Source organism: Littorina saxatilis, linkage group LG12 (assembly GCF_037325665.1).
Source record: "Littorina saxatilis isolate snail1 linkage group LG12, US_GU_Lsax_2.0, whole genome shotgun sequence".
NCBI lineage: Eukaryota > Metazoa > Mollusca > Gastropoda > Littorinimorpha > Littorinidae > Littorina > Littorina saxatilis.
Genome location: NC_090256.1, coordinates 10257590 through 10283846, shown reverse-complemented (window position 1 = coordinate 10283846; position 26257 = coordinate 10257590). Strand labels below are relative to the sequence as shown.

Genomic DNA, 26257 nt, shown 5'->3' with positions numbered 1-26257 from the left:
ACACACACACACACACACACACACACACACACACACACACACACACACACACACACACACATACATCACGACCCTCGTCTCGATTCCCTCTCTATGTTAAAACTTTTAGTCAAAACTTGACTAAGTGTAAAAACCAGCAGAAGCAAACGGAAGCTTCCACATTTGTATATCCCCTCAATCTTCTCATCTTTCTGTCTTCGATCAGAACATGCAGATAACTTGCTGTGATTCGAAAAACAAAACGGCAGAAGCAAACAAAAGCTTCCACATTTCAATATTCTCTCAATTTTTGTCTCTCAATTTTATCTTTGCTTAGCACATGCACGGGAACTTGTTGTGACCCCGACGAGGAGCCTGAGCAGACGGAGCCCTGTGACGGTTGTCAGTGTGTCGTCACTCCGGATGATGTGGACAGCCAGCTAGGCCCTGATTCCCTGGGCCCTGATAATGTACTGGGTACGGTGGATGGCACTGGCGAGGTGGTGGTCATTGACAACAATGGTACTTACCTTGAAGAAAACGTCACAGTCACCGTCAGCGTCTGCGATGAATGGTGAGATTGTGAAGCACGGTTATGGTGGCGACTGTGTTGTCGTTGTTGCTGCTGTTGTTGACGTGCTTGTGTGCAGGAGAGTGACTATCATTGTTAGTGTCTGCGAGGAATGGTAAGATTGTGTAGTTTTGTGGTGGTGGAGGTCTTGGTTGTTGTTGGTGGTAGTGGTGCTGTTGTTGGTGGTGGTGGTATATTTCGGAAATGATGATGGTTTTGTAAGGGGTGATATTGATGAAGATTTTGATGACAATCGTGTTATTGTCGTTGTTGTTGTTGTTGTTGTTGTTGTTGTTGTTGATGATGGGATGGTGATGGTTTTGTTGACAGTATGCTTTGGACAATAAATAAAATGGTTTATGTTCTTGTTCTTTACTGGGGCAGTCTCGTACTAAAATATGTTGAATACAATTAAAAGTAAATAATGGATCTGTTCAGTTATGTGTGCACGCGTAATCAGGATAAGCCTAAGCAAGTGTTCATAATAAACTTGGCCAAAGTGGTCACGTAATCCCTGTATAAGAAATCTGTAATCCAAAAGATAATCCTGATAGTTAAGTACACGGCCGTTTTTATGAAATGACACTGGATTTAATGCTTTAAATTCCTTTAAATGCTTGCAAACATTTCACGAATAAAACGAGTATGCAATTCGCATTGTTCGTAATGTTGCTCTTACACTCTGGCGAATTGCCCTTGCGAATAGAATTCGCCAATAACTCATGTTCTTAAACCATTCGCCACCTTTCGTCTCTTTTTGCGAACATTAATTAGCAACATGCTCCTAATATTCGCAAGGAAGTCATATTCTGAATGTTTCGCAACGTACTCGTAAGTATTTGCAAACCATTCGTAATCATCGTAACATGCGCCTTGAGTCGCCTTGTGTGGTGAGATACGTGCGCGATATAAATCCTCGTAAATAAATAAAAAATAAATAAAAATCGTAGCGCTCGCAAACATTCGTAAGGATTTTATTCGTGCACATTTTGCCAACATCTTGTGAATGGTTGCGAATTCATTACGAATTTCTCAGGAATGTTTTGACCATTTCTTCCCAATTCATAAGAATGTTGTGAAAGCCTTACGAATGCTTGCGAGTGACTGCAATTGCTTGCGAATGTTTTAAAAACAGTAAGAATATCTTGCAAACGTTTTGCAACTAAACGGCGATTTTGATGCGTATGTATTCTCAATGATCGGTACACATTCGCAAGCACTCGCAACCATTCGTAAGACATTCGCAAGGATTGGTAAGGCTTCCAATTTTCTATATTATTCATGTCCATGTGTCTATTTTTTTGCCGAATACAACTTGTTCATATTCGCAAGGATATTCGGCACAATGTAAAGACAGGCATAACGAATGGTTGCGAATGGCTTGCTAGCGCCACGAATACATTGCGATGATTACAAATGTCTTGCGAGTACTAACGAGTACATTGCGAAAAAATAGCAATATGACTTCCTTGCGAATATTAGGAGCAAGTTGCTATGTTCAAAACAAGTGACGAATTGTAAGGAATAGTTAAGAACATTTACGAAAGTCTTGCGACCATGTCCCGATCATTGTGAATTATTGGAAAATGCTATTCGCAAGGGCAATTCGGCACAGTGTAAGAGTAGCTTTATGAGTTATATGTTAAAATTACGATCTGATAAACAAAGGCCAGTGAACGCTCTAAATGGATTCGACATGTGTAATGGAGTAAGTGAGAGTTATCCGGAACCATTCTCCTGGCACCTGAGAGCAGTGAAATAAACAAGCGACTTTTATCCTTTATCTGATAATGAGTTTGTCATTTTCTATTTTGTACCGAAACTCATTTGTTGGTCCTAACATGTTTCATCTATAATTATGTGAGGACATTGCCTACCTCTCTGATCTGTTGTCCGCAGTTTCTGCCTGCCAAACTTCACCTTTGTTTGCTCCAAGAGAGAACCTTGCTTTACATCCACCACAAACATTCCAAGTGAGTATCATTCAATATTTAACACTGTCTTCATAAATAGCATTGCGTCCTCAGAGAAACAGCATTCTTAGGTGTGATTTGTTTATTTATTTATTCATTTATTCATTCATTCATTTATTTATTTATTCATTTAGTTAGTTCGTTCGTTCGTTCATTCGTTAGTTAGCCACTTACTTAATTGTTTAGCTATTTATGTTGTTAGTTATTTAGCTATTTATTTAGTTATTTATTTTGCTATTTTTTTATTTTTTTTATTTATTGATTGATTGATTGGGAGTACTTGTTCAAACAACTGATATAAACCTTTCACAACTATCCTTCCAGAGGAAACGGTCAAGACCACAACCACTGTCCAGGCTTCTGTTTTTGTTTACATGGAATACCAGCATTTTTGCACTTGGGCATGCACGCACAGAATCTAAAGCCTAGCTTCTTCCTCTGCACAGCGGGAATTAGTTCGCTGAATTAAGTTTGCACAGTGACATACGTGTCAGTTACGAAATTAGTTCAGCACAACATTCCCAGAAAGCAGCCCGGTGTAACACGAGAAAATTACTCCCACGAGATTTTTACTCCGGAGTAAACATTTCGTACGAAAAAGTTACTCCCTTTACAAAAAAAGCACTCCCCCATTGCACGAGAAAATTACTCCCCAAGACAGGTGAGTTCCGAGTAAACATTTCGTTCAAAAATGTTACTCCCCTGACGAATAAATAACGAATAAATTACTTCACCCCAACACGAGCAATTTAACTTCCCATGGCAGGTGTACGAAATTTTTACTCCCTTGTCCCCTGTTAGTCTTGGTGGTGGAAGGAGGGTAGCGCGACATTCGTGTGCGCGAGATCACTTATTGGTATTATCCCTTCGCCCGCATCCCATTTTTGCGTACGAGATTTTTACTGGAAGTAAAAAAAATGGGGAGTAAAAATTTCGTGGAGGGAGTAATTTTTTCGTGCCTTGGGGAGTTCTTTTCTCGTACGAAAAGTGTACTCGGAGTAAGAATTTCGTACGAAATATTTACTCCGGAGTAAATTTTTCGTGGAGTAAAAATGTCGTGTTACACCGGCTTTAGATTCTAGTCTGTGTCCAAGTGGAAGAATGCTCTCACCCTAACAATTGCAGATCTGTGGTGATGCACGTGATACAGAATTCAAAAGAAAAAGAAAATAAGATTACGCTATTGGAACGTTTAATTCAGGACGAAACCAAACAGTCGCAAGAACTTCGACCTGTCGGCCTTTACAATTTACAAACATGTAAGACAGCAAACACAAATAAATGATGCTGTGAATTATTTACACGAGATAAACTACACGGGAAGGAAGCTGTCAATCAAACAAATACATGTACATCCTTCAGAAGTCTTCGTTATTCTTCTTCTTCGTTCTTGGGTTGAAACTCCCACGTTCTCTCATGTTTTTGCACGAGTGGATTTTACGTGTATGACCGTTTTTACCCCGCAATGCAGGCAGCATACGCCGATTTCGGGGAAAATAACCTTCAAAGTAATTTTGTTAAATCTTCTTTTTTTTTCAATTTGCGCAGCGACCACTCCATTCTGCAAAAGCCCTTGGAGCGAGTGGTCCAGCTGTCTATCGTGTGACGCCATCTCGACACGTACCCGCAAGTGCGACACGTATAACACTGACTGCAGCTGTTCTTATGCCGTCCAGACGCAGGCCAGGGATTGCGATTGTAGCTCTACCTCCACACCAGCTCTGACCACCACCCCCACCATCACCAGCACCACCGCCACGCCCATTGAGAAAGGTGGGTCAATTGCTTACAGGGCCGAGGGGCACAAAACGAAAGTGAGTACCACCCAAACGGGAGAGAACAAACCGCGGGGTCTGATTCGTTGAAATCACAACAAATCTCAATGTCAACCAATCCAACACTGCGGCTGACTCCCAGTAACTTTCTCGTGCACCCCGGCCCTGGGACACACATGTGCTTTATGTAAAAAGGCAGGCAGGTCAGAGTTGACCATGATGAACTCATCATCACCAGGGCTAGATCTCAGGAGGGGGGGGGGGGATGAGGGGTGAGTCCTGGGTTCCGGAAGCGTATAAACGTACAATGGACTTTGTTGACCAAATAAGATATTTAATCCGCGTTTTACACAACATTAGCTGTGCAATTGATCCTTGATTTTCCACTTAAGAAAAGGACATTAGAATTTATGGCCCTAGAAAACAGCCTGTAATCAGTCAAAGCAAGGAATCAACAAGGCCACTGGCAAAAAAGACGTTTAGCAAACAAAATCAAGAATCAGTCAACCAACCAATTCGTGTTTCATTGCAGAATGCACAGACCGTTGCAGAAACATCTGCGACGATACTTGCCGCCATTTCAACGACACGGGCTGCACAGTGTTATCGACACCAACCCCTGGCCAAAACTGCACTTGCAAACCGTGTCCAGAAGGTTACCGAGAAGACATTAACGGCGACTGTCTCAAAGAGGAAGAGTGTCCTTGTTTCTTCGAAGGCGTTGAGTACCCGATTGGCTTCAACAAGACGTATCCTGACCGATGCGAGCGTTGGTGAGCTTTTTGGGTTAAAGTTGCTGCTTGCATGTGTGTGTGTGTGTGGGGGGGGGGGGGGGCGGGGGGGGGTGGAGTGATCGTGCGTTCGTGCGTGCGTGTAGCTTCGTCTGTGTTTTGGTCTGTCTGTATTTGTGTGTGTTCTGATTTAGGTGATTGCAGTGCTCTGCATTTTGAGAAGAGAAACCTTTTTTTCTGTCTCTGTTTAAACCAGAACGTTAGCTAAAATGCATATCAAAAGCATTTTAATCATTTTGTATGGTCATAGTCATTGGAGCACAGATCGTGTAGAATGGCTACTCCTACATGCCTTTTTTTTCTCTTTTTTTTACTTGGACTTTGGTCATGAATTCATTTCTTGAAGGCATTTTTTGTTGTTGGTTGTTGGTTGTTGGTCAAATTGTTGGTTGTTGGTTGTTTTTTGTTGTTGTTTTTTTCTTCTTTTTTTTTTTGACTTATTTTTTTTTTATTTATTTACGAGGATTTATATCGCGCACGTATCTCACCACACAAGGCGACTCAAGGCGCATGTTACCTATTAATGCCGTGTGAGATGGAATTTTTTACACAATATATCACGCATTCACATCGGCCAGTAGATCGACTGCCTTTAGGCGCTGCATCCACCTTTCACGGCCTATTATTCCAGGTCACACGGGTATTTTGGTGGACATTTTTATCTACGCCTATACAATTTTGCCAGGAAAGACCCTTTTGTCAATCGTGGGATCTTTAACGTGCACACCGCAATGTAGTGTACACGAAGGGACCTCGGTTTTTCGTCTCATCCGAAAGACTAGCACTTGAACCCACCACCTAGGTTAGGAAAGGGGGGAGAAAATAGCGGCCTGACCCAGGGTCGAACACGCAACCTCTCGATTCCGAGCGCAAGTGCGTTACCACTCGACCACCCAGTCGACTTTTGGGAAGACGCTTAAGCGTGCCCTTTTAATCGATAAACAATAACATTATATAACACACTTGGTATCTGTATGTTTAACTGTACATTAATCTGTGGCACAGCACATTTAACATTTACTTTTGGCGCGAATTCTTACAATACATAAATGGACAAGAATGTATTAATCTATGCGGTTGTGTCTGCGGTGTCAAAATTTGCGACATCAACATAATCATGAATCCACTCACACATATGCATATGCACATATACTTAATCATTTTCATTTACAAAATACTCAAACGTCTCAACCCTATTTCGCAATTAAACATTATATTTAAATCAATACGCCTACCATAGCCTACCATATCTAAACTTGCTGATACACATTTTTGCTATCAACAAAATATGATTTATAATTTTGTTTGTTGAGGAATGCATTCCTGGTAAATAACCAAACAATACATCATGTTCTGTTGATATAACATTTTCTTTCGTATTAACAAAAATACATCTAATAACATGTTCCCAAAATAACCTAATTTTTCTACATTTCCAATAAAAGTGCTCAATATAATCTATTTCGTTACAGAGACTACACAAATTATTTTCTTTCAACTTCATCTTGTGGAGTAAAATGTTTGTGGGGTAAATATTATGTAATATTTTCCATTGAAGCAACTTTAATCTTTCCTCGCTAGTACATTTGATTGCCAAGAGCCAATATTTCTCGTCAATGGAAATATTATATTTATGTAACCAGAATTTTACAGAGCAGGGTACGCTTGCTTTTGCATTTGTTAAAATAGCGCGGAACTGTTTGGGGGAAGGTTTTTTTAACAGGTCTTGTAGACTACATGCCTTGTTAGTGTTAATGAAAATGGTAGAAAGAAGGCTGTGATCGTTTGTGCACACGCGTACCTCTTTAAACATGCGTTGGCTGATGCCATGCTTACAGTCAGATCATAAAGAAGAAACACATATTTTAAGATGAATCTAAATACTGATTTTATTTGATTTCAGCTTTTGTAACGAAGGAAACAACTTCTACTGCGAGCGTTTACCAGACTGTAAGTTTCATAACAGAATTTACGTTTTTTATGTAATTATAACGTGTTTGTTTTCTTTGCAATTGAATTTCTTCACAGAGAGAGAGAGAGAGAGAGAGAGAGAGAGAGAGAGAGAGAGAGAGAGAGAGAGAGAGAGAGAGAGAGAGAGAGAGAGAGAATTGAATTGAATTGAATTGAATTGAATTGAATTGAACTTTATTTAACAAGGATTAAGATTTAAGGCTACGCCTTTTCTTACAATCTGTCCTTGGGACGCATAGACACACAATGATATTTTTTTATTTTTTATTTTTTATTTTTGGCTCACGAAGTGTAGCCTATGCGATCGTAACTTTGTCTGTCTGTGCGTGCGTGCGTATGTGCGTATGTGCGTATGTGCGTGCGTGCGTGTGTATGTCTGTGGTAGAAACTTTAACATTTCGTCATTTGAAGACGTCACATTATGGCGTAAGAGGGTTAGACGTCACGCGAAGGAATGTCTCGGTCATTGTTATTTTGAGCGGGCCGAGACTATTTGGCAGTCGTGTCTGTAAGTAGGCTACATGCAGACTGAGACAGATCTAGATCTAGTGTCTCTCTTTCTTGCACAGTGTCACCAATGCTTACTGTGTGTGTGTGTGTATGTGTGACGGAGTGATTGAGTTTGTGTTACTGTTTGTCGATTTCTTACGTGAGCCTTGAAGGCTTCGCCTCTTGTTTTTAAAGTTAACAACAGAAGGAGGTCGTAAAATTTAAACTCGTGATGATAAAGATGACGATGATGATGATGTGGATGATGATGATGATGAAGATGAAGATGATGATGATGGAGATGAAGATAAGGCATCAAGAGCATACACATGTGGTTATTCATAAAATCAAATGCATGCTATGCAGGTAATTATGCATACAAGCTGATAGCAATGGAATATGTAGCAAAAGTACAACAAAACTATGTTCAGATTATAAAGTGCACAGCATCTTTTTGACATAATACTAAATGTGGTAAATCGAAACACGTTAAACTACTCACAGAGAGAGAGAGAGAGAGGGATAGAGAGAGAGAGAGAGAGAGAGAGAGAGAGAGAGAGAGAGAGAGAGAGAGAGAGAGAGAGAGAGAGAGAGAGAGAGACGTAAGAGTAAGACATTTTATTGATTAAACACACACGGTTCATTTCAACGGGGTGTGGGGGGGGGGGGGGGGGTTCAGTAATACATGCCGTGTGTTTGTATTTATGGACAGTCACCCGGTTTTATCTCTTTCTCTCTAACATATACTCACACGAACGCACGCACGCTCTCACTCTCTCTCATTCTCTCTCCCTCTCTTTCTCTTAAACCTAAAGACATATCCAGCGCATGAATTAACAATATGGATAGGTGCAAGAGAGAGAGAGAGAGAGAGAGAGAGAGAGAGAGAGAGAGAGAGAGACAAACAGAGAAAAGGAGAGAGAGAGAAAGGGAGAGAGAGAGCGACAGAGACAGAGAGAGAAAGAGAGAGAGAGACAGACAGACAAACAGACAGACAGACAGACAAACAGACAGAGACAGACTAGACAGAGATAAACAGAGAGAGAGAGAGAGAGAGAGAGAGAGAGAGAGATTATTGTACTGAATGATCTAAAAGATAAGCCTATATATATTTAAGAAAACTGCCACTTACACCCTGCGTAGGTACTTCGTCTTTCGTTCTGACCAGAGTAGTAGTGCATAATAAAGCAACAACGATAGTTGGAATACTCCACCTAATTTTAGTCATTATTAATCTAGTCATATTCTTTCCTTTAAACGTGTTATCCATTTTCGGTCGCTTCAAACTTGTTTTGGTATTTGAATCCATTTCACATTCTTTGGTTTGCATTATAGGGATGCATTTTAATATGCTTGTAATGTTCGAAACGAAGGCAATTAGTCTGTGCAGATATTTATGATTCTTTCGCCGGTTAGACACCTGTCAATTGTAGAGTTCTGTTTGTGATGGGGTCTAGCTTCTTCTGTCGCCATGTATGCTCTTAAGAACCTTTTCGTACCCATAGCAGTAATTGTAGACCTGTTTGGCATTGCCTCCAAAGGTAATGTGCGCTTCTGGGGTGATAACGCGAGACAACTCCTGTGATCTTGCCGCGAGGTGGCGCCAGTTACCAGCCGAAAGAAAGAAGGGGCATAACCTCACCAGAACCGACCCTTGTCTGTTTACCGTATACAATGCACGACTTACACACGAACTGTTACCAAACCGATATTGCTATTTGGGACCAATGCAAGCTTTTTTTTTTCCTTTCGCGTGTGATCTTGCCGCGAGGTGGCGCCAGTTACCAGCCGAAAGAAAGAGGGGCATAACCTCACCAGAACCGCCCATTCGTGTGCTTCAGACACTCAGTTACACATGTATGTTGTCCAGGTTGCGTGTACAGCGAATGGACTCCATGGACTGACTGCTCCGTTAACTGTGGTTCTGGCAACCGAACCAGACGAAAGTAAGTTACTTCTGTCTATTAGGCCACACACACAAAAATAATCTGTTTACGGTATCCCGACCGACCCTATTTTTTCGCGCGACCCTAGAATTTTTGTTTGGCATTTGGGGGAGAAAAAAAAGTCTTTGTTTTTTTGGCAAAATAACTTAAAAATATGTTTTTTTGGAGGAAAGTTGTTTTTTTCCCGACCTACCGACCCTATTTTTTGGGCCTATGTTACCGTAAACAGACAACTTTTTTTGTGTGCCTTACCAGTCCTTCGCTTAACAAAGATATTTGACTGTCTCTGGGTTTGTCTTTTTCTCTCTTTCTCTCTGTGGCTCTGTCTGTGCATGTCTCTCTCTTTATTTATTCTCCGTCTCTCTCTCTCTCTCTCTCTCTCTCTCTCTCTCTCTCTCTCTCTCTCTCTCCCCCTCTCCATCTCTCTGTTTCTGTCTGTCTGTCTCTCTCACTCTCTCTCTCTCTCTCTCTCTCTCTCTCTCTCTCTCGCTCACTCTGTCTCTGTCTCTGTCTCTCTCTCATTTTTGTCAATCAATATCAATGTTTTGGTTAATTGTTAATTCTGTTTATATTGTATCTTCAGATTGTTAGTTGTGTTACCAAAAAATCACCCAGGGCAATCAAGGCTTCGTCTACCCAGTTCGCCACGCTTACAATAACTTACTGATTCCATGCCATTTGTCGAACAGAATGGGAATGAATCCAGAGTGTGAGAAGGACGAAGTGCAGGCAATTCCATGCACGGGCCCCTGTGTGTGCGTCATCAACGGCACAGAGTTCGCCAACGGTACAACGTTCAAGCCTCCTGATGATAATTGCCAAATCTGGTGAGATACATCATTATACATATATATAGTGGCCTGTCTGAAGTCATTAGTGAGATAAATTCACATATTTACATGTCGGTGGTTATTCTCTTCCTGTTGTGACGTCACCAACCCGAAATCCGTCACGGAGGTCATTCATTGTCTTTCCTGCCTTCGCTAAGATCGAAAAGGGGTGAGCTGTTGAACCTGCATAGAAATTATATTATATTGGTGCAAATGTCTTAGCTTTAAAAAAAAATCTTTAAAAAATCTGTCAGAAATTTCCCACATGTCATAACTATCGGACGGCAAGGGGTCAGAACAATGCGTCAGATCAAAAAAAGTGTCCCAGTGACCGAAGACAGAGGCATGAGAACAACACTGAAAAATACTACTTTTTTTTTCTCTCAGTTTTCCCCAAGCAGTGGTTGTCATGCAAATCGCTTTATGTCGCCTTGAATTGGAATTCAAAACACTGCTCTTTCCAGTGTTAGTACATTGATTATTTGTAATACATTAACTTTGGTAAAAATGTTGTGGTGCGTTGGTGTGTGTTTTTTTTTTAAATATTGATGGGCACAGTGCATTTTATCGCAACTTGCCGTTGACTGAAACCAGAATTTGGAAGTTGTGATTGTCCAAGGCCACCGTACCTACGATAATGTGTGTAAAGCAAACAGCAACAGAAGAAAAAGGACATAGAGAACGCTCAAATCATCGAGTGCAATAAACGCAAAACACTACTTGCAGTTGAAAAGATTCGTAAATCGCATTTAAAACATCCGTTTTCTTTTTTTTTGGCGTGCCCTACTTTTCTCCTTTCTGTCACTCGAAGACGTCCCAAACATTGTTGGTGTATATTTTTTCAGTAACTGCACGGAGGGTGAGACAAACTGTATACCCGACCCTGATGAGTTTGGTGAGTGCCTAAGCCTTGATAAGTGTGTCTATCCTTATGTCGGTGTGTTAGTCTATCCGTTTGTAAATGTGCGTGGGAATGTGCATAATTATGTTTGTTCACAGAACACGCGGGTCTCTCGATCGTGTGTATGGTATAGTGTTCGTGTGTGCACAGAGCAAGAGTGTATAATCATGCGTGTGCGTGTGATTGTGTGTGTGTGTGTGTGTGTGTGTGTGTGTGTGTGTGTGTGTTCGCGTTAGTGCGCGTGTGCGCGTGCCTGTGTGTTTCATGTCTAGCATGTTTCTGGTTTGGTTATGAATACAGTCATGTTATTCCATGCGTTTTAGATCTTACTCTGCCAGGTTGTGTGGTATACTTTCAACTTCAAAGCTCAATCCTTTCAAAAACAAATGATTGAGTATTGTTTTTTGTTTTTTTCTGGAGCGGAAATGTGCTTATTTAGCGGACTATAATGATAATGGTGAAATTACCAAGCCACCATCTTATCTGTGAACGACCTTGACCGACAGGCAACGCCACGTGGAGCGCGTGGAGCGAGTGGAGCATGTGCAAGTACAACTGTCGCGACCACAACCGTCGTCGCTGTCGCTCGTGCAACCCGTCTACCTGTGGCAACGATATGTGTGAGGGACCGGCTGATAAACATGAACCGTGCAGTACTGCTCCCTGTAAGTTGGATTTATGTTCGTGAGATTTAGAGCGGTATTTTTTGTATTTACTTTCTAGCTTACTTACTTACTTCCTTATTGGCTGGCTGGCTGACTCACTCACTCACTCACTCACTCACTCACTCACTCACTCACTCACTCACTCACTCACTCACTCACTTACAATAACAATAACAATAGCAATACTTTATTGTCCATTAAAATGAATACATTAAAACGGAATATTGTTTTTGACACGTCTAACCAGCCTTACTTACTTACTTGCTTACTTACTTACTCACTCACTCACTCACTCACTCACTCACTCACTCACTCACTCACTCACTCACTTACTCACTTACTCATTTACTTACTTACTTACTGACTTGTAGGGACGATACGAATAATAATCATCCAACCAACTGCCTGCAAGCCTGACTGACTTACTCCTTTTTACATTTAGTCAAGTTTTGACTAAATGTTTTTACGATGACCGGTAATCGAGATGAGGGTCTGGTGTATGTATGCATGTATGTATGTATGTATGTATGTATGTATGTATGTATGTATGTATGTATGTATGTATGTATGTGTGTATGTGTGTATGTATGTATGTATGTATGTATGTGTGTAGGCGTGTGTGTGTGTGTGTGTGTGTGTGTGTGTGTATGTGTGTGTATGTGTGTTTGTGTAGAGTAATTCAAAGAAAACTTCTGGACCGGTTTTCATGAAATGTCACATGAGAGTTCCTGGGTATGATATCCCCAGACGTTGTTTTCATTTTGTGGATAAATGTCTTTGATGACGTCATATCCGGCTTTTTGTGAAAGTTGAGGCGGCACTGTCACGCTCTTATTTTCCAACCAATTTTGTTGAAATTTTGGTCAAGTAATCTTCGACGGAGGCCGGACTTTGGTATTGCATTTCAGCTTGGAGGCTTAAAAATTAATTAATGAGTTTGCTCATTAAAGTTGTCATTAAAATCGATTTTTCGCAAACGGATTTAAAATGGATTGCGTTGTATTCATCATCTTCTCCTGAATTCAAAACTATACAGATATGTCATGTTTACTCTAAAAATATGCTCAGAATGAAAGGAAATAGGTTCAGTAAGTACTACGGACACTTGCTTCGCAAAGGCGAGCGTGACCCGTCTCGGTCTTTGGTATGGTTAGCCGAGGCTATCTAAAGGTAGTCTCGGCGATGATTGGTCAAAACTTGACTAAATGTAAAAACAGAAAATACCGTCTTCTTTCGTATCTGGAAAACGATCTTATAAAACACATACGTGGCAATTAATTAATGCACCAAAATTTGTGATTGAAAGTGGGATTCGCATGTTGTGTTAAATTCTTCGGTTGTGGCACTGATGAAAGGTGAGTGCATTTTTGCTGCGATTCGTTGTGTTTCTAATTACATTCGCTCTATCTACATTCCGATTATACTATTTAACATTCACATCATATCAGTTACGGCTACTATTATTATTTTTTTTATATATATATTTTTTTTTGTTGCAGGCTGCGATGTGTTCCAGTGGTCACAATGGAGTGACTGCTCCATGCAGTGCGGTGGAGGGGAACGAACCAGAACCAAACTTTTTGCTGACAGTCAGACCGCGAAAGACTGCGCCAGCACCAACGTCGAAGAAAAGGAACTTTGTGGCGAATGTGCCTGTGAGTATTACTGTTGTTTTTTTGTATCACTGTTTACCATGAGTGGAGTTTTTCGTCCATAAAAAGTAGTGGCCATTCTTTACATATTCATGTTTGGTGTGTATCTTTTTAACGCTGTTGGAAGGTAGTCACTGTCTGCAGAAATATAGTATGCAGTTCGCTTTAGTATGTCTTTGGACATGACTTTGTATGGTGCCGGTACTTTGCCAGGTTGCTTTTGGCACGCAGACTCCGCACCCTTTAGTAGGCCAGTGAAAGGAGCAAACAAAAAAAATAAACAATCGTACAAGAAAAAAAAAGCGTCGCTTCTAAACTGCAATGGTGAAAAGGACAATTTCTCTCAAGGTAGTGAATTAAACGGATTTGAAAAACGACACTAAACATTAACAAATTTCGGTCGTGCATTGAACGGGACGGAGTGGGTCAGTTTTGTTAATTTTATTTATGTTTTACTTCAAGGAATATAAACACCCCCTGTGTCCTTTCCTGAGGCAAAATACTTCCACAAATAAACTCTTACTGTGATACGCCTTTAATGTGATAGTCTTTAAAGGAATACTATTGATCTGACCGTGTGGGGTGAGTTTCTGGCAAATGTGACAAATCTGGCAAATCTGGGGATTTCAAATTGCTCAAAAACGTACCACAAGTATGGTAATTAACTACATCCTTCTTCTTCTTCTTCTTCTGCGTTCGTGGGCTGAAACTCCTACGTACACTCGTGTTTTTTGCACGAGTGGAATTTTACGTGTATGACCGTTTTTTACCCCGCCATTTAGGCAGCCATACGCCGTTTTCGGAGGAAGCATGCTGGGTATTTTCGTGTTTCTATAACCCACCGAACTCTGACATGGATTACAGGATCTTTTTCGTGCGCACTTGGTCTTGTGCTTGCGTGTACACACGGGGGTGTTCGGACACCGAGGAGAGTCTGCACACAAAGTTGACTCTGAGAAATAAATCTCTCGCCGAACGTGGGGACGAACTCACGCTGACAGCGGCCAACTGGATACAAATCCAGCGCGCTACCGACTGAGCTACATCCCCGCCCCAAGTGAGTGAATGTACTTTTGAGCGCCGCTTCTCTCCGGTATAGGAGACAAAATGTAGTCCAAACGTGCCGCCTGTTGGTAAGACGGGTACCGCCTTCTACGACGCGGCAACCTAGCGATAATATCAAGTGGAAACACAAGGGAAGGAACCCAACACAAACCCACAGAGTGCTCTTTCTTTGCCGACATTTAATTAAGATTTCTAGACACTTTCTTTTGCCAAATGAAGGCAGTCCTGCTGCGCGGTAGCATTGTTTTGCAACGCAGAATCTGATGGTGTGAGTTTGCAAGCGATTTAGATTTTTATTCCCCTAGGTATTTCACGTTTTAAGCGTTGGTGTGCGAGCATGAAACACAAACATAAGATCGACGCTGAATTGTTCTTGGTTGATTTCTCGAGACAAGAAACGTCAACAACCAACCAACCAGCCCGGGGGGCCCAGGTAGCTCAGGTGGTAGAGCTCTAGACTTGTTCTCATAGGTCACGGGTTCGAATCCACGGATCAACGTTATGTGCAGACTCAGAACATCAGAGACGGTATCTATGTTCCACCCCCGTGTCACCACAGTGACACGTTAAAGACCTCGGTCATTCTGTCATAAGTGTAGGTGGCTGGTTACACCTAAACACGCTTACAACTAGGTATCTCATCTAAAGTCGTGGTAACACCCGGGAACATGCCCAAGATGGTTTCGCCGTGAGGGCGTAAAACAACATTAATCATCAACGAACCAACTTCCACATATTTTGGAGATAAGGAACGTTGCATTTCTTCTATCACACGTGCAGGTGATACGGTGAACGGGACAGAGTGGACTGAGTGGAGCACGTGCACGACGCCCAACACCCCGCAGTGTGGCTGGGGCACGCGCTCCCGCTCACGAGACTCCATGGAATGTGCCGGCGTGCCAAGCTTGCAGGAGGAGGATTGCTTCCTTTCCCCCTGTGGTGGGTATTTTTTTTTTGTGCTGGATGCTTACAAGTAGTGTTGGGTCGTGTGTGTGTGTGTGTGTGTGTGTGTGTGTGTGTGTGTGTGTGTGTGTGTGTGTGTGTGTGTGTGTGTGTGTGTTTGGCGTAACAACATTTTCAGTGCATTCACAGAAGAAATGTCCGTCTTAACTGTTACCAGCCTGCGAAGACGGCTTTGAATTCAGCAACCACTCCAGATGTCAAGCCACGTGTCACAAGCCTTTCCCTGACCCCTCGTGCAGCCTCGACCTTGACCCTGGCTGTGTCTGTGGCGGAGACAAGTTCTACGACTTTGAAACGCAGACCTGCGTCGACAAGGAGGTGTGCGACCAGTGCACGTACCACTACAACACCTACAAGGTCAGTCGAGCGTTTGTGTATGTTTTGAATAAGGTTGAAAACACATTGACTGCTCTAGATCAGGTAGGATGGGATGTTGTGGGGTGTAGGCAGTCTGCGGAACGATTACATTTGTTTCAAATCGCACCAACAATTTTGCCTTCATTTTAGCGGGGCTGCCAAGTTTGTCACGGCTGTCGAAGTTGACGAGGAGGAATGCTTTGAATTTCTGAAAAACTGCCGACACTTTTTGTTCTAACCATTTCGGTACATTTGCAGAAGAAAATAAATCGAAGCAACATTCCTGTTTGGTCAAAACACGTGAACCTGATAGTGATGTCGCTTCCAGTAAATCTGCACGGTCGTGTATCAAGATTGAGTTACCAGTCGGTTATTATTCGGTTCACTGCATTGTCCTACGGTCAGTTCTCAAAGAAAGACACCAAGATGTTATTTTTTAATGAGAAACGACACCATCTAAGCAAATCAAGAGGGTTTTTTCTTGAATATTTATTCCCAAGCGAAATATCTGATATCAAAAGCGAGACAAAGTTCGAGAAGCCGTCATTGTGCGAACACTGGCGTCACGTAAACATTTTGTAACTGCTTGTGCATGTCTCCTGAAGAACTGGCCAGGAACTCCGAAAACAAAGTGTGTCTCGGTGAAATCGTCATATTAGCAGTAGAAAACTACTCGAAAAGTCACCGCCAGGCTGTGCATGCATCGGTATTGTATCTCATTAAGGTAGCAATCGGTATTGTATCTCATTAAGGTAGCTATCGGTATTGTATCTCATTAAGGTAGCTATCCCGCGGTCAACACAGTCACGTGATTTCCCTCTGCTTTTTCCTGCGTCTACTTTTGCTTATGTTTCTGTTATCAGTACTTGCTATATGTTTTACGAGTTAGTCGCTGGCTCGTATAGACAGTAACTAAAGAAAGAAACACAGAACCGTGCAGCTCTTTGCTATTTTCTTACTGGTTATGGTGTAATGATGCTTCTGTGTGTGAATAAATAAATTCGCTAGAACCAAATCTGCGCTATCAATCAATCAATCAATGAGTCTTATATCGCGCATATTCCGTGGGTACAGTTCTAGGCGCTCTGCAGTGATGCCGTGTGAGATGAAATTTTATACGGCCAGTAGATTGCAGCCATGCCGGCGCATATTTACCTTTCACGGCCTTATTTCAAGTCACACGGGTATGGTAGACAATTATTAACTGTGCCTAAGCAATTTTGCCAGGAAAGACCGTTTTGTCAATCGTGGGATCTTTAACGTGCACACCCAATGTAGTATACACGGGGGGTGGTTCGGACACCAAAGAGAGTCTGCACACAAAGTTGACTCTGTGAAATAAATTTCCGCCGAACCTGGGATCGAACTCGCGCTGACAGCGGCCAACTGAATACAAATCCAGCGCGCTACCAACTGAGCTATATCCCCGCTATATCACTATCAACAATCTGCTTCTTATTTTACAGCCGGGTGAACAGTTTGAATGCGGAGAGTGCGACTTGTGTTCATGCTGCGGCGGACAAATTATTGCTGAACCGAAACCCTGTACTGACGTCAGACAATGCAACCTGGTATGTGCACACCCACCGTGCCTTTTGAGCACAAAGCAGCAACGTTTCTTATTTCTGTAATCTCAGCTCTTCTTCTTGTTCAAAATCAAATACAATACAATTCAATACAAAATAATACAATACGATGCAGTACAATACAGTACAAAACAATGCAGTGCAATATAATAAAATAAAATAAAAATACAATACAATACTATACGATACAATACTATACAACTGTATTATCTGAATGAGTTACAATTAGAATTTGTTTTATCCCTCACGTCTGTCTTTTGTGGAATCTACTCATCACTGGGAAAATGACGTAGCCAATGCTGTACGACTGTTGTACTGAAGACCAAGAAGGTCATAAACTTCAAAGTATTTTTCTGAATGCAAAGTACTCGACTACGAAAAAGTTAGGCAAACCTAACGAACTAAGTAATTCGACGAGGAGGTAATGTAGTTTAAGAAAGTAGGTATCAAAGCAAATATAGTTACGTTCTCGCTCGCTCGATCGATCGATTATTCAATTGCATACTAACTAATTAATCAAAGGTGCTAATATCGATTGGATTGAAATGAATTGTGACCCTCCACCACGAAATGAGTCGCATGTCACCTTTGAATGATTTTCATATTTTTACATTTTCCTAAAGAGTTTTTTATGCTCTATCCAGTGGTGAAACCCGTTTTAGAAAAGAGCGAAAACTGTTTGAGTTATAAGCCTGTGACTAAGGTGACCCTCACACTGTTACAAGACACTCCCCGGACTTATATTGAGCCTAGCGCAGAACCGCGCGATGTGACATGCGACTCATTTCGTGGTGGAGGGTCACAATTGTGACCTGCGGATTGATCATATAATTAAATGAAGAATCCACAACCACAAGAAAATATCGTCATTATCGCTTGTAATTTTGTTTCTTCGAAATATTATAAACTGACACATTGCATGTTCTTCTCTTCTCAAATCTCAGACCACTCACAAACTAGTGCCAAGCACAGACCCATGCTGCGCGGTGGACTGCGTGCCTAAACGGTGCGAGCTGAAGACCGGTCCACCTCAGAAAATCATCCAAGGCGACTGTTTCAGCATGGAAACCTTTCAAGTGCAGTACTGCCAGGGAGAGTGCCCTGCCAGCGAGCACCGTGTGAATTACGCCACAGGAGCCCTTGCGCCTAAGGAGTGCAAATGCTGTACTGCACAAGTGTTGTACATGAAGCAGGTCACCCTCTGGTGCAAGGATGGGTCGGACGTGGTCCGTGAGATCCCAGTGCTCCAAGGGTGCACGTGCGACCTCACCGCCTGCGGCATACCTCCTTGATCGGACAGGTCACTTAGGGTAAGAGAGAGAAGGGGGAGACACTGACACTGACACAGACACTAACACTGACACATTGTAATTGAGTATTGGCCTACAGTCCCTTTTAATGGAGATACACACGAATCACAAGACAAAAATAGAATACATAAAATACAAACGCGTGCACAAAAACACGCTGGTTTGTTCTAAGACTACCTCCATCAACAATCATGAGAGAGAGAGAGAGAGAGAGAGAGAGAGAGAGAGAGAGAGAGAGACACAGAGAGAGACACAGAGAGAGAGAGAGAGAGAGAGAGAGAGAGAGATCGAACTCGAACTCGAACTCGAAAACTTTATTACCGAGGGATAATAGCATTAGGTCCATATGGTCCTTTAAGACTACCTCCATCAACAATCATGAGAGAGAGAGAGAGAGAGAGAGAGAGAGAGAGAGAGAGAGAGAGAGAGAGAGGGGGAGAGAGAGTATCCTTAGTGGATTATGACTTTATTCAGTTATTCGGCAGAAAAGACAAATGCTGGAGAAAAACCGTTATTTTCTGCAGCATTTCTGCATAATGTCATCTTTCGCCGAAGCAGCGTTTTTTTCTGCAGCAAAACATTTTACTGCAGTAAAATTGAAATCAAGAATCAAGAAACCTGTTTACATTTTTTCTGCAGCATTTTGTACTGGCTCTTGGCGGATTATGACATTATTCAGTTATTCTGGAGAAAAACCGAAATGCTGGAGAAAAACTGTCTTTTCTGCAGCATTTCTGCATAATGTCATCTTTCGCCGAAGCAACGTTTTTTACTGCAGTAAAACAGTTTTTTCTGAAGCATAATGTTTACTTGGTTTTCTGCAGCATTATTGCGATTAACTTTTTTCTTCAGAATAGTCTGTGACAGTTTTTCTGGAGAAAAACGAACGACCTTGTAAAGTAGCGTTTGTATTCGTCGCCCCCTGGGATAGTATAATAGTTTGTAACTATTGGTAATTCTGGATGAGTCCATCTCTCGACAGAGGGGGGCTCGCGTGCTCCAACATTATAATGAGCCAGTACAAAATGCTGCAGAAAAAGTGTAAACAGGTTTTCTGCAGTAAAACAACAGCACCGTTTTACTGCAGTATTCTTGATTTCAATTTTACTGCAGTAAAATGTTTTGCTCCAGAAAAACCCGTTGCTTCGGCGAAAGATGACATTATGCAGAAATGCTGCAGAAAAGACAGTTTTTCTCCAGCATTTCTGTTTTTCTGCAGAATAACTGAATAAAGTCATAATCCGCTAAGGATAAGAGAGAGTCTCATATGAGCTGTAGTCATCTAAAGGCAACACTGTCGAAGACATGTACAGTCTAATTTTAGCGATAAAGAGATAATACTTATACAGTGTTGTTCCTAGACTGAAAGGACACTAGTTTAGGTGTTTCTGGATTGACATTATACATTATCCAAATTGCCTGCATACAAAAACTCTTTCAGGAGTCCTCCTGTTAAAACGATCGGTCGGTCGTCTGGCCAGGTTCATAACAATGAATTATGCGTCAGTGACTGAAGACCGAAGCCTAAGAACAACCCTGTCATGAACACTGCTTTTATACGATGAAAGAGCAAGGGGATAGGGGGGGGGGGTATTTACATGCTAAGTTCCCCTCATTAAAATCGAAACTAATGAAAACATTTAAAAGTGGATACTATTTTCTTGTCAGCGAGAACAATGTATTCGCAATTAAAACAAAAACACGTCCTTTCTGCTCACCAATACCGTCTTACGACTATGCTGGGCTTGGCCGGGCCGAACAGTATAGCTATAGGTATCAGGTTTTTTTCAGGAGCCGCAATGGCGAGTCTTGATGCAGTGTTTGGTTGGTAATGAAGGCAACAAAACAAACACCATGTTAGTAAAGGGGGCTTACACGTAGGGCAGTTAAGACGGAGAACGGTAGAGAATTGAGGAGAACGTCGGTGACAGTAAGATTCTCTGAGGAATAGTTGGGGAGTAACAAACGTTCGCTGTCAATAAGTCGACACAATCGTCCAACAGTGCATCGCGAATGGACAAATAACGTCACGGGATCGAGGAAACAGCGTCATGTGATATAGGAAACAACGTCACGTGGTATTTCACTGTTCTGTGTGAGCCCCCCCCCCCCCCCCCCCTTCCCCCATTTCTCCGTCGTGGTGCATCTGAACTCCAGCGGCACCGTGCATTAGACACATTCAATTGTAGTCTTGAATGGTTTGCGACCTTCATTACGGTATTATGCGACATGCCAGAAACAATTCTGAGATACGATAGGGGAAAGGCTCCTAATATGGACCGGCTCCTAATACGGACCACCTCCTGTTCTGACAAACTTACGGCGCTAGAGCGCTCAAAACAATTTCATTCGCTTTATTCACCCTCTCTGGATAGGTTGCACATGTCAAAACAGTTGCAGAAACACAAACCTCAAAACCGTTAGGCTTTTTCGCTCTTTTTCACTTTTGGCAGCGTTCACTCTAAATGTGCCGCCTAAAACGGACTCGTTTCTGCCACAGCCAAAGCTTTCATAACACAAAAAATGGCTATATATGACAGCTAAGATAGTATTTGTTACATTTTAACAGTGTGTACGTCGAGTTTCTACTGCAAACAGAAAATAATAGCAAAACCTCAAAGTATGTGTGAGTCCCCTAATATGGACCACCTTCAACAAATCGAAGAAAATAAAAACTAAAGGCAATTTCAATTAATTAATTAAGAAGCTTGCTGAAAATAACCTATAACTAGCACTCGAGATTTTAAAAAAATATAACAAATAGTCTTTTTTTTGTGGAAGTTGATAATTTCACTTATTTTCACTCTGTTTTTGATAAGCTTCTTCAGTTTCCTGGTGTGCTTCAAATAATGCTCCCATCAACCCGAAACAGCTAAATCTAAAGCATATTTGAATTAGTCTGACTTGCACACTAAGTTGTATCATATTATTTTGAAGTATAGGGGGCTTTTTACAGTGATTCGTGAAGGCCGCTTCACTGGTCCATATTGGGCGCCCAGGCTCCTAATATGGACCATTTGTAATTTTTTCTGTATTAATTTAAATTTTTGCTGAAGGTCTATCAAAGCTATTTCACTCTAATTAGGCCTAACGGTTAAACTAAGAGAAAAGGACTACCAACCACAAAATGAAACTTCTTCGCAAGAAAACAAGCCAGTTATCAGCAATAAACAAAAAGTGGTCCATATTAGGGACCCTTCCCCTATGTCTGTACAGACCCATTATAACAACTAAAAAACTGACAAGACATTTTAAATGAGGAATAATACTGACGGAAAGCATTGACGGGCGCACATTTTTCCGTTTTAGATTTTTATTTTGATGAAGGGTGCTTACATTTTGTGAAATCGATTTTGTTTCGATTTCTGTCTGCAGTCTTGGTTTCACTGCATAGATACTACCTAATGTAAACTACAGCTGCATGAAATAGAATGGCCTTTGTAACCCTATAATTGGTTTTAAGGTTAACGGCCTCATCACAAAAAACGTGGGTAGCGGTGTACTGTATGTCAGCGCGCTTTCCAAAGACAGGAAGCAACTCAAATGTCCACGAGGGTTATTTCAAAAGACTATATAATCTAACCTAACCTAACCTTCCCTAATCTAACCTAACCTAACCTTCCCTAACCTAACCTAACCTAACCTTCCCTAACCTAACCTAACCTTCCCTAACCTAACCTAACCTAACCTAACCTTCCCTAACCTAACCTAACCTAACATAACCTAACCTAACCTAACCTTCCCTAACCTAACCTAACCTTCCCTAACCTAACCTAACCTTCCCTAACCTATCCTAACCTAACCTTCCCTAACCTAACCTAACCTAACCTTCCCTAACCTAACCTAACCTTCCCTAACCTAACCTAACCTTCCCTAACCTAACCTAACCTAACCTAACCTTCCCAAACCTAACCTTCCCTAACCTAACCTAACCTAACCTAACCTTCCCTAACCTAACCTAACCTTCCCTAACCTAACCTAACCTTCCCTAACCTAACCTTCCCTAACCTTCCCTAACCTAACCTAACCTAACCTAATCTAACCTAACCTTCCCTAACCTAACCTAACCTAACATTACCTTACCTTATCTTCTTACCTTACCTTACATAACATTACCTTACCTTACCTTACCTAACATTACCTTACTTTACCGTACCTTACCTTACCTAACATTACATTACCTTACCTTACATTACCTAACATTACCTTACCTTACTTTACCTTACCTTACCTTACCTTACGTCATCTTTCCTAACCTTTCGTCACCTTACCTTATCTTTCCTGATCTTATCTTATCTAATATTATCTTATCTTATCTTATCTTATCCAAAAGCAGCTGCCAGGTCTCTCTTGAGGAGTTTTTAATCTGTATATCACCTTAACCGTATTGTCTCTGAGGTGTATTGTATATTGCAGTAACTGTATTGTGTTTGCGTTTTGTTCCAGAAGTGGACCGGACGTTCTGCAGCACTCGGTAAGGCTTCCACCAGCCTTCCCAACGGACTTTAACGCGATTTGGGTTTTGCACAGTCACGCCGTTACACTTTTTCTTTCAAAGGATTTTGAATTGTTATTTTTACAAATATGTTGTATTTGTTAAATTTGCGGTTCTTGGAGGATAGCTTCTGAATAAAGTTTGATAAAACTCCACGAACAGCGTTTGCTGGAAAGATGTGATTAAAAATGCACACAGACACACAGAGAGACGCACGCACACACACGCACGCAAATACACGCGCGACGCATTGTATTGTGACTTATTCCCCCCTCTGCTTCTTTACCTCTGTAAACTTGTAGAGCTAGTTATTTTTCGATAATGACCCAGCAACCAAACAAATAACGAGCCAGCAACAGCCTGAATCCTCGATAGTGCAATGGGTTGAGAAGCTGTTCTGTTTTGGTACTACTTTTGCGATTGAAAAGTTCCGAACGCTCTATACGTACGAAATATACATCTCTGGAGCAAACAATACAAACATACCGCATTTAAATTAACAACTACACTCGACTCCACTTAGCTCGACCCCGCTTAGCTCGTCCGCCGTTTAGCTCGTCTCCATATTTTTTCCCCGGGCTGACGTCCTTCTTTGTATCTGTAAAATTAAGCTGGTTAGCTCGTCCGCCGGTTAGCTCGTCCGCCGCTTTGCTCGACCAAACTTTCCAGTCCCAAGGCATGGTGTGACGTCATTTACGCCGGATAGCTCGTCATAACGACATTGTGTCGTCAGCGATGACGTCTTCTGACAGGATGACAGTAACAAAAGAACGTTCCATAAACTGCCAGACTTTTCGAATTGAATGTCAAAGAAGAAAACATGCGCTGTTTATCTGATTTTGCTACTTTGTTTCAATTTTCTCCCACTTATTAGTAGGTACAATGTACACACAAAACTTTCTTTGTAGTTCGGCTGGATCGTAGTTTTTAGTTTCTTCCATTTTGTTGTTGTTTTTTTGTTTTAGTTTTTTGTTTGTTTGTTATGGTTTTGTTGCGCAGATTTTTTGTTGATGTGCATGTTTTTGAAAATGGTGTGTGTGTGTTTTGTGTGTGTGTGTATGTAAGCACGCAAATGAGTTAGTGCTTTTTTTGCGTGTGTGTTTGTGTGTGTTTAACTTTTTTCTGGCGCCGTGTTTACTTGGTTTTTCATTTAAAATTCTTCTCATTGGACTGCTTATTTTTGGATTTAATAAAAAAAATCCCAAGAAATGTGCTTTCTGTTTCATGGTTTACATCTCTCTCTCTCTCTCTCTCTCTCTCTCTCTCTCTCTCTCTCTCTCTCTCTCTCTCTCTCTCTCTCTCTCTCTTCTGCCTATCTCTCTGTTATTTTCATAGTAACACATGTTACAAACCCAATATGCGAAACGAATATAAACTCTATCAACATCTTACCGAGTCTATGAACAGAAATTCGTCATTTGACCATTGCACATCATAGCTCCTACTCCATGGTGATGAAAAAATTACTTCTGGTTTGTAGACACGGTAAAATGTCATGTTGTGAACAAAGGGCTATTCGAGGATGATCTACTAGATTGATAGTTATCTCAGAACCTGATACACCCGTTTACAAGTGTTTATGTGCTTTTAATATTGGTCTGGACGAATTCGCCGGATAGCTCGTCGCAGCATATCCCCCAGGGAAATTGGACTCCGTTTACCTCGTCCGCTGCTTAGCTCGTCGGCCGGTTAGCTCGTCGCGAATTTTTCGGTCCCGAGAGGGACGAGCTAAGCGGAGACGACTGTACAGGCCTGAACACATGAATCTCCATATAAAATCCATGAGTTAGGTTGTTTTCTGAATCTAGATCTGCCGTGCACACACCGTTCATCACAAGCAAATTCCCAAGGCAAGTAACTCATACTCTTGCCGACAAGAGTAGTTCCCCTTCTTTTAACGCAGTTTCTTCGACAACACTGACTGCAATCCGACGGTCAGTTTTCAACAATATTTCATTTTATAAACAGATCACACGCAACCAAATGCACACATCTCATCAATTTAAACAACATAAAGCGGTTTCATACACTATTTTCCCCAGAAAACTGAACTTCATGCAGTAATTAACGTTGGAACACGGGTGCAAAAGTTCGTCTGCTAGTCCCATTTGACGAAAGAACATTATCCTGAACGATACTAAAACATAAACAGAACACACAATATCTGCCTTTACCGCCACAGCAGAATAACAGCATATCTGTGTACTTGATTTTAGTCTAAAACAGGGAAACTGACAAGAAGTGTTAACAGAATGGAATGATTTGCACGGAACTATACAACCGCGCATTAATCGATCGCCTGCGCAGGTTGACTGGTTGAGTGATTCGGATTCGATCAAACTTTCGCACAAAAACTCCTGTTTTCTTTGAATAACTGAAGAAAGGAGGAATAAAGAGGTTACACACCTCGTCTCAGTGATTATTAAAAATAATGGTCTCAGTTCGCGGTCATGAAAAAGCTCGCTGAAGCTCGCATTTTTCATGATCCGCCAACTTCGACCATTATTTTTAATAATAACTGAGACTCGGCATGTAACCTCTACGTAGAAAGTTATTACTACCTAGGGTGTTGAAACAATAAAATAATAGATAACCAAAATATGTCAAAGCAACATGTATGCACTAACACGCACATTCTCTGTCTCTCTCCCTCTCTCTCTCTCTCTCTCTCTCTCTCTCTCTCTCTCTCTCTCTCTCTCTCTCTCTCTCTCTCTCTCTCTCTCTCTCTTTCTTTCTCTCTCTCTCTCTCTCTGTCTCTCTCTCTCTCTCTCGCTCTCTTTCTCTCTCTCTTCTTTCTCTCTCTCTCTCTCTCTCTCTCTCTTTCTTTCTCTCTCTCTCTTTCTCTCTCTCTCTTTCTCTCTCTCTCTCTCTTTCTCTCTCTATCTCTCTTTCTCTCTCTATCTCTCTTTTTCTCTCTCTCTATCTCTCTCTCTCTTTC

General features: G+C 41.5%; 1 protein-coding gene across 1 annotated transcript in view; it reads left to right on the top strand.

Moving 5' to 3' along the window:
- The window catches only part of LOC138982550 (mucin-3B-like), a 150947-nt gene extending 126419 nt beyond the window's left edge, over nt 1-24528 (top strand). The window contains exons 38-52 of the mRNA XM_070355864.1: nt 317-553; nt 2450-2523; nt 4072-4296; nt 4831-5071; nt 6993-7039; nt 9420-9495; nt 10185-10322; nt 11171-11220; nt 11733-11891; nt 13391-13546; nt 15389-15547; nt 15729-15928; nt 17395-17499; nt 18459-18824; nt 23271-24528. Of these exons, the coding sequence (XP_070211965.1) occupies nt 317-553; nt 2450-2523; nt 4072-4296; nt 4831-5071; nt 6993-7039; nt 9420-9495; nt 10185-10322; nt 11171-11220; nt 11733-11891; nt 13391-13546; nt 15389-15547; nt 15729-15928; nt 17395-17499; nt 18459-18806 (2215 nt within the window). The 3' untranslated portion in view covers nt 18807-18824; nt 23271-24528. The remainder of the gene's footprint in view (nt 1-316; nt 554-2449; nt 2524-4071; nt 4297-4830; nt 5072-6992; nt 7040-9419; nt 9496-10184; nt 10323-11170; nt 11221-11732; nt 11892-13390; nt 13547-15388; nt 15548-15728; nt 15929-17394; nt 17500-18458; nt 18825-23270) is intronic.
- Nucleotides 24529-26257: the final 1729 nt, after the last annotated feature.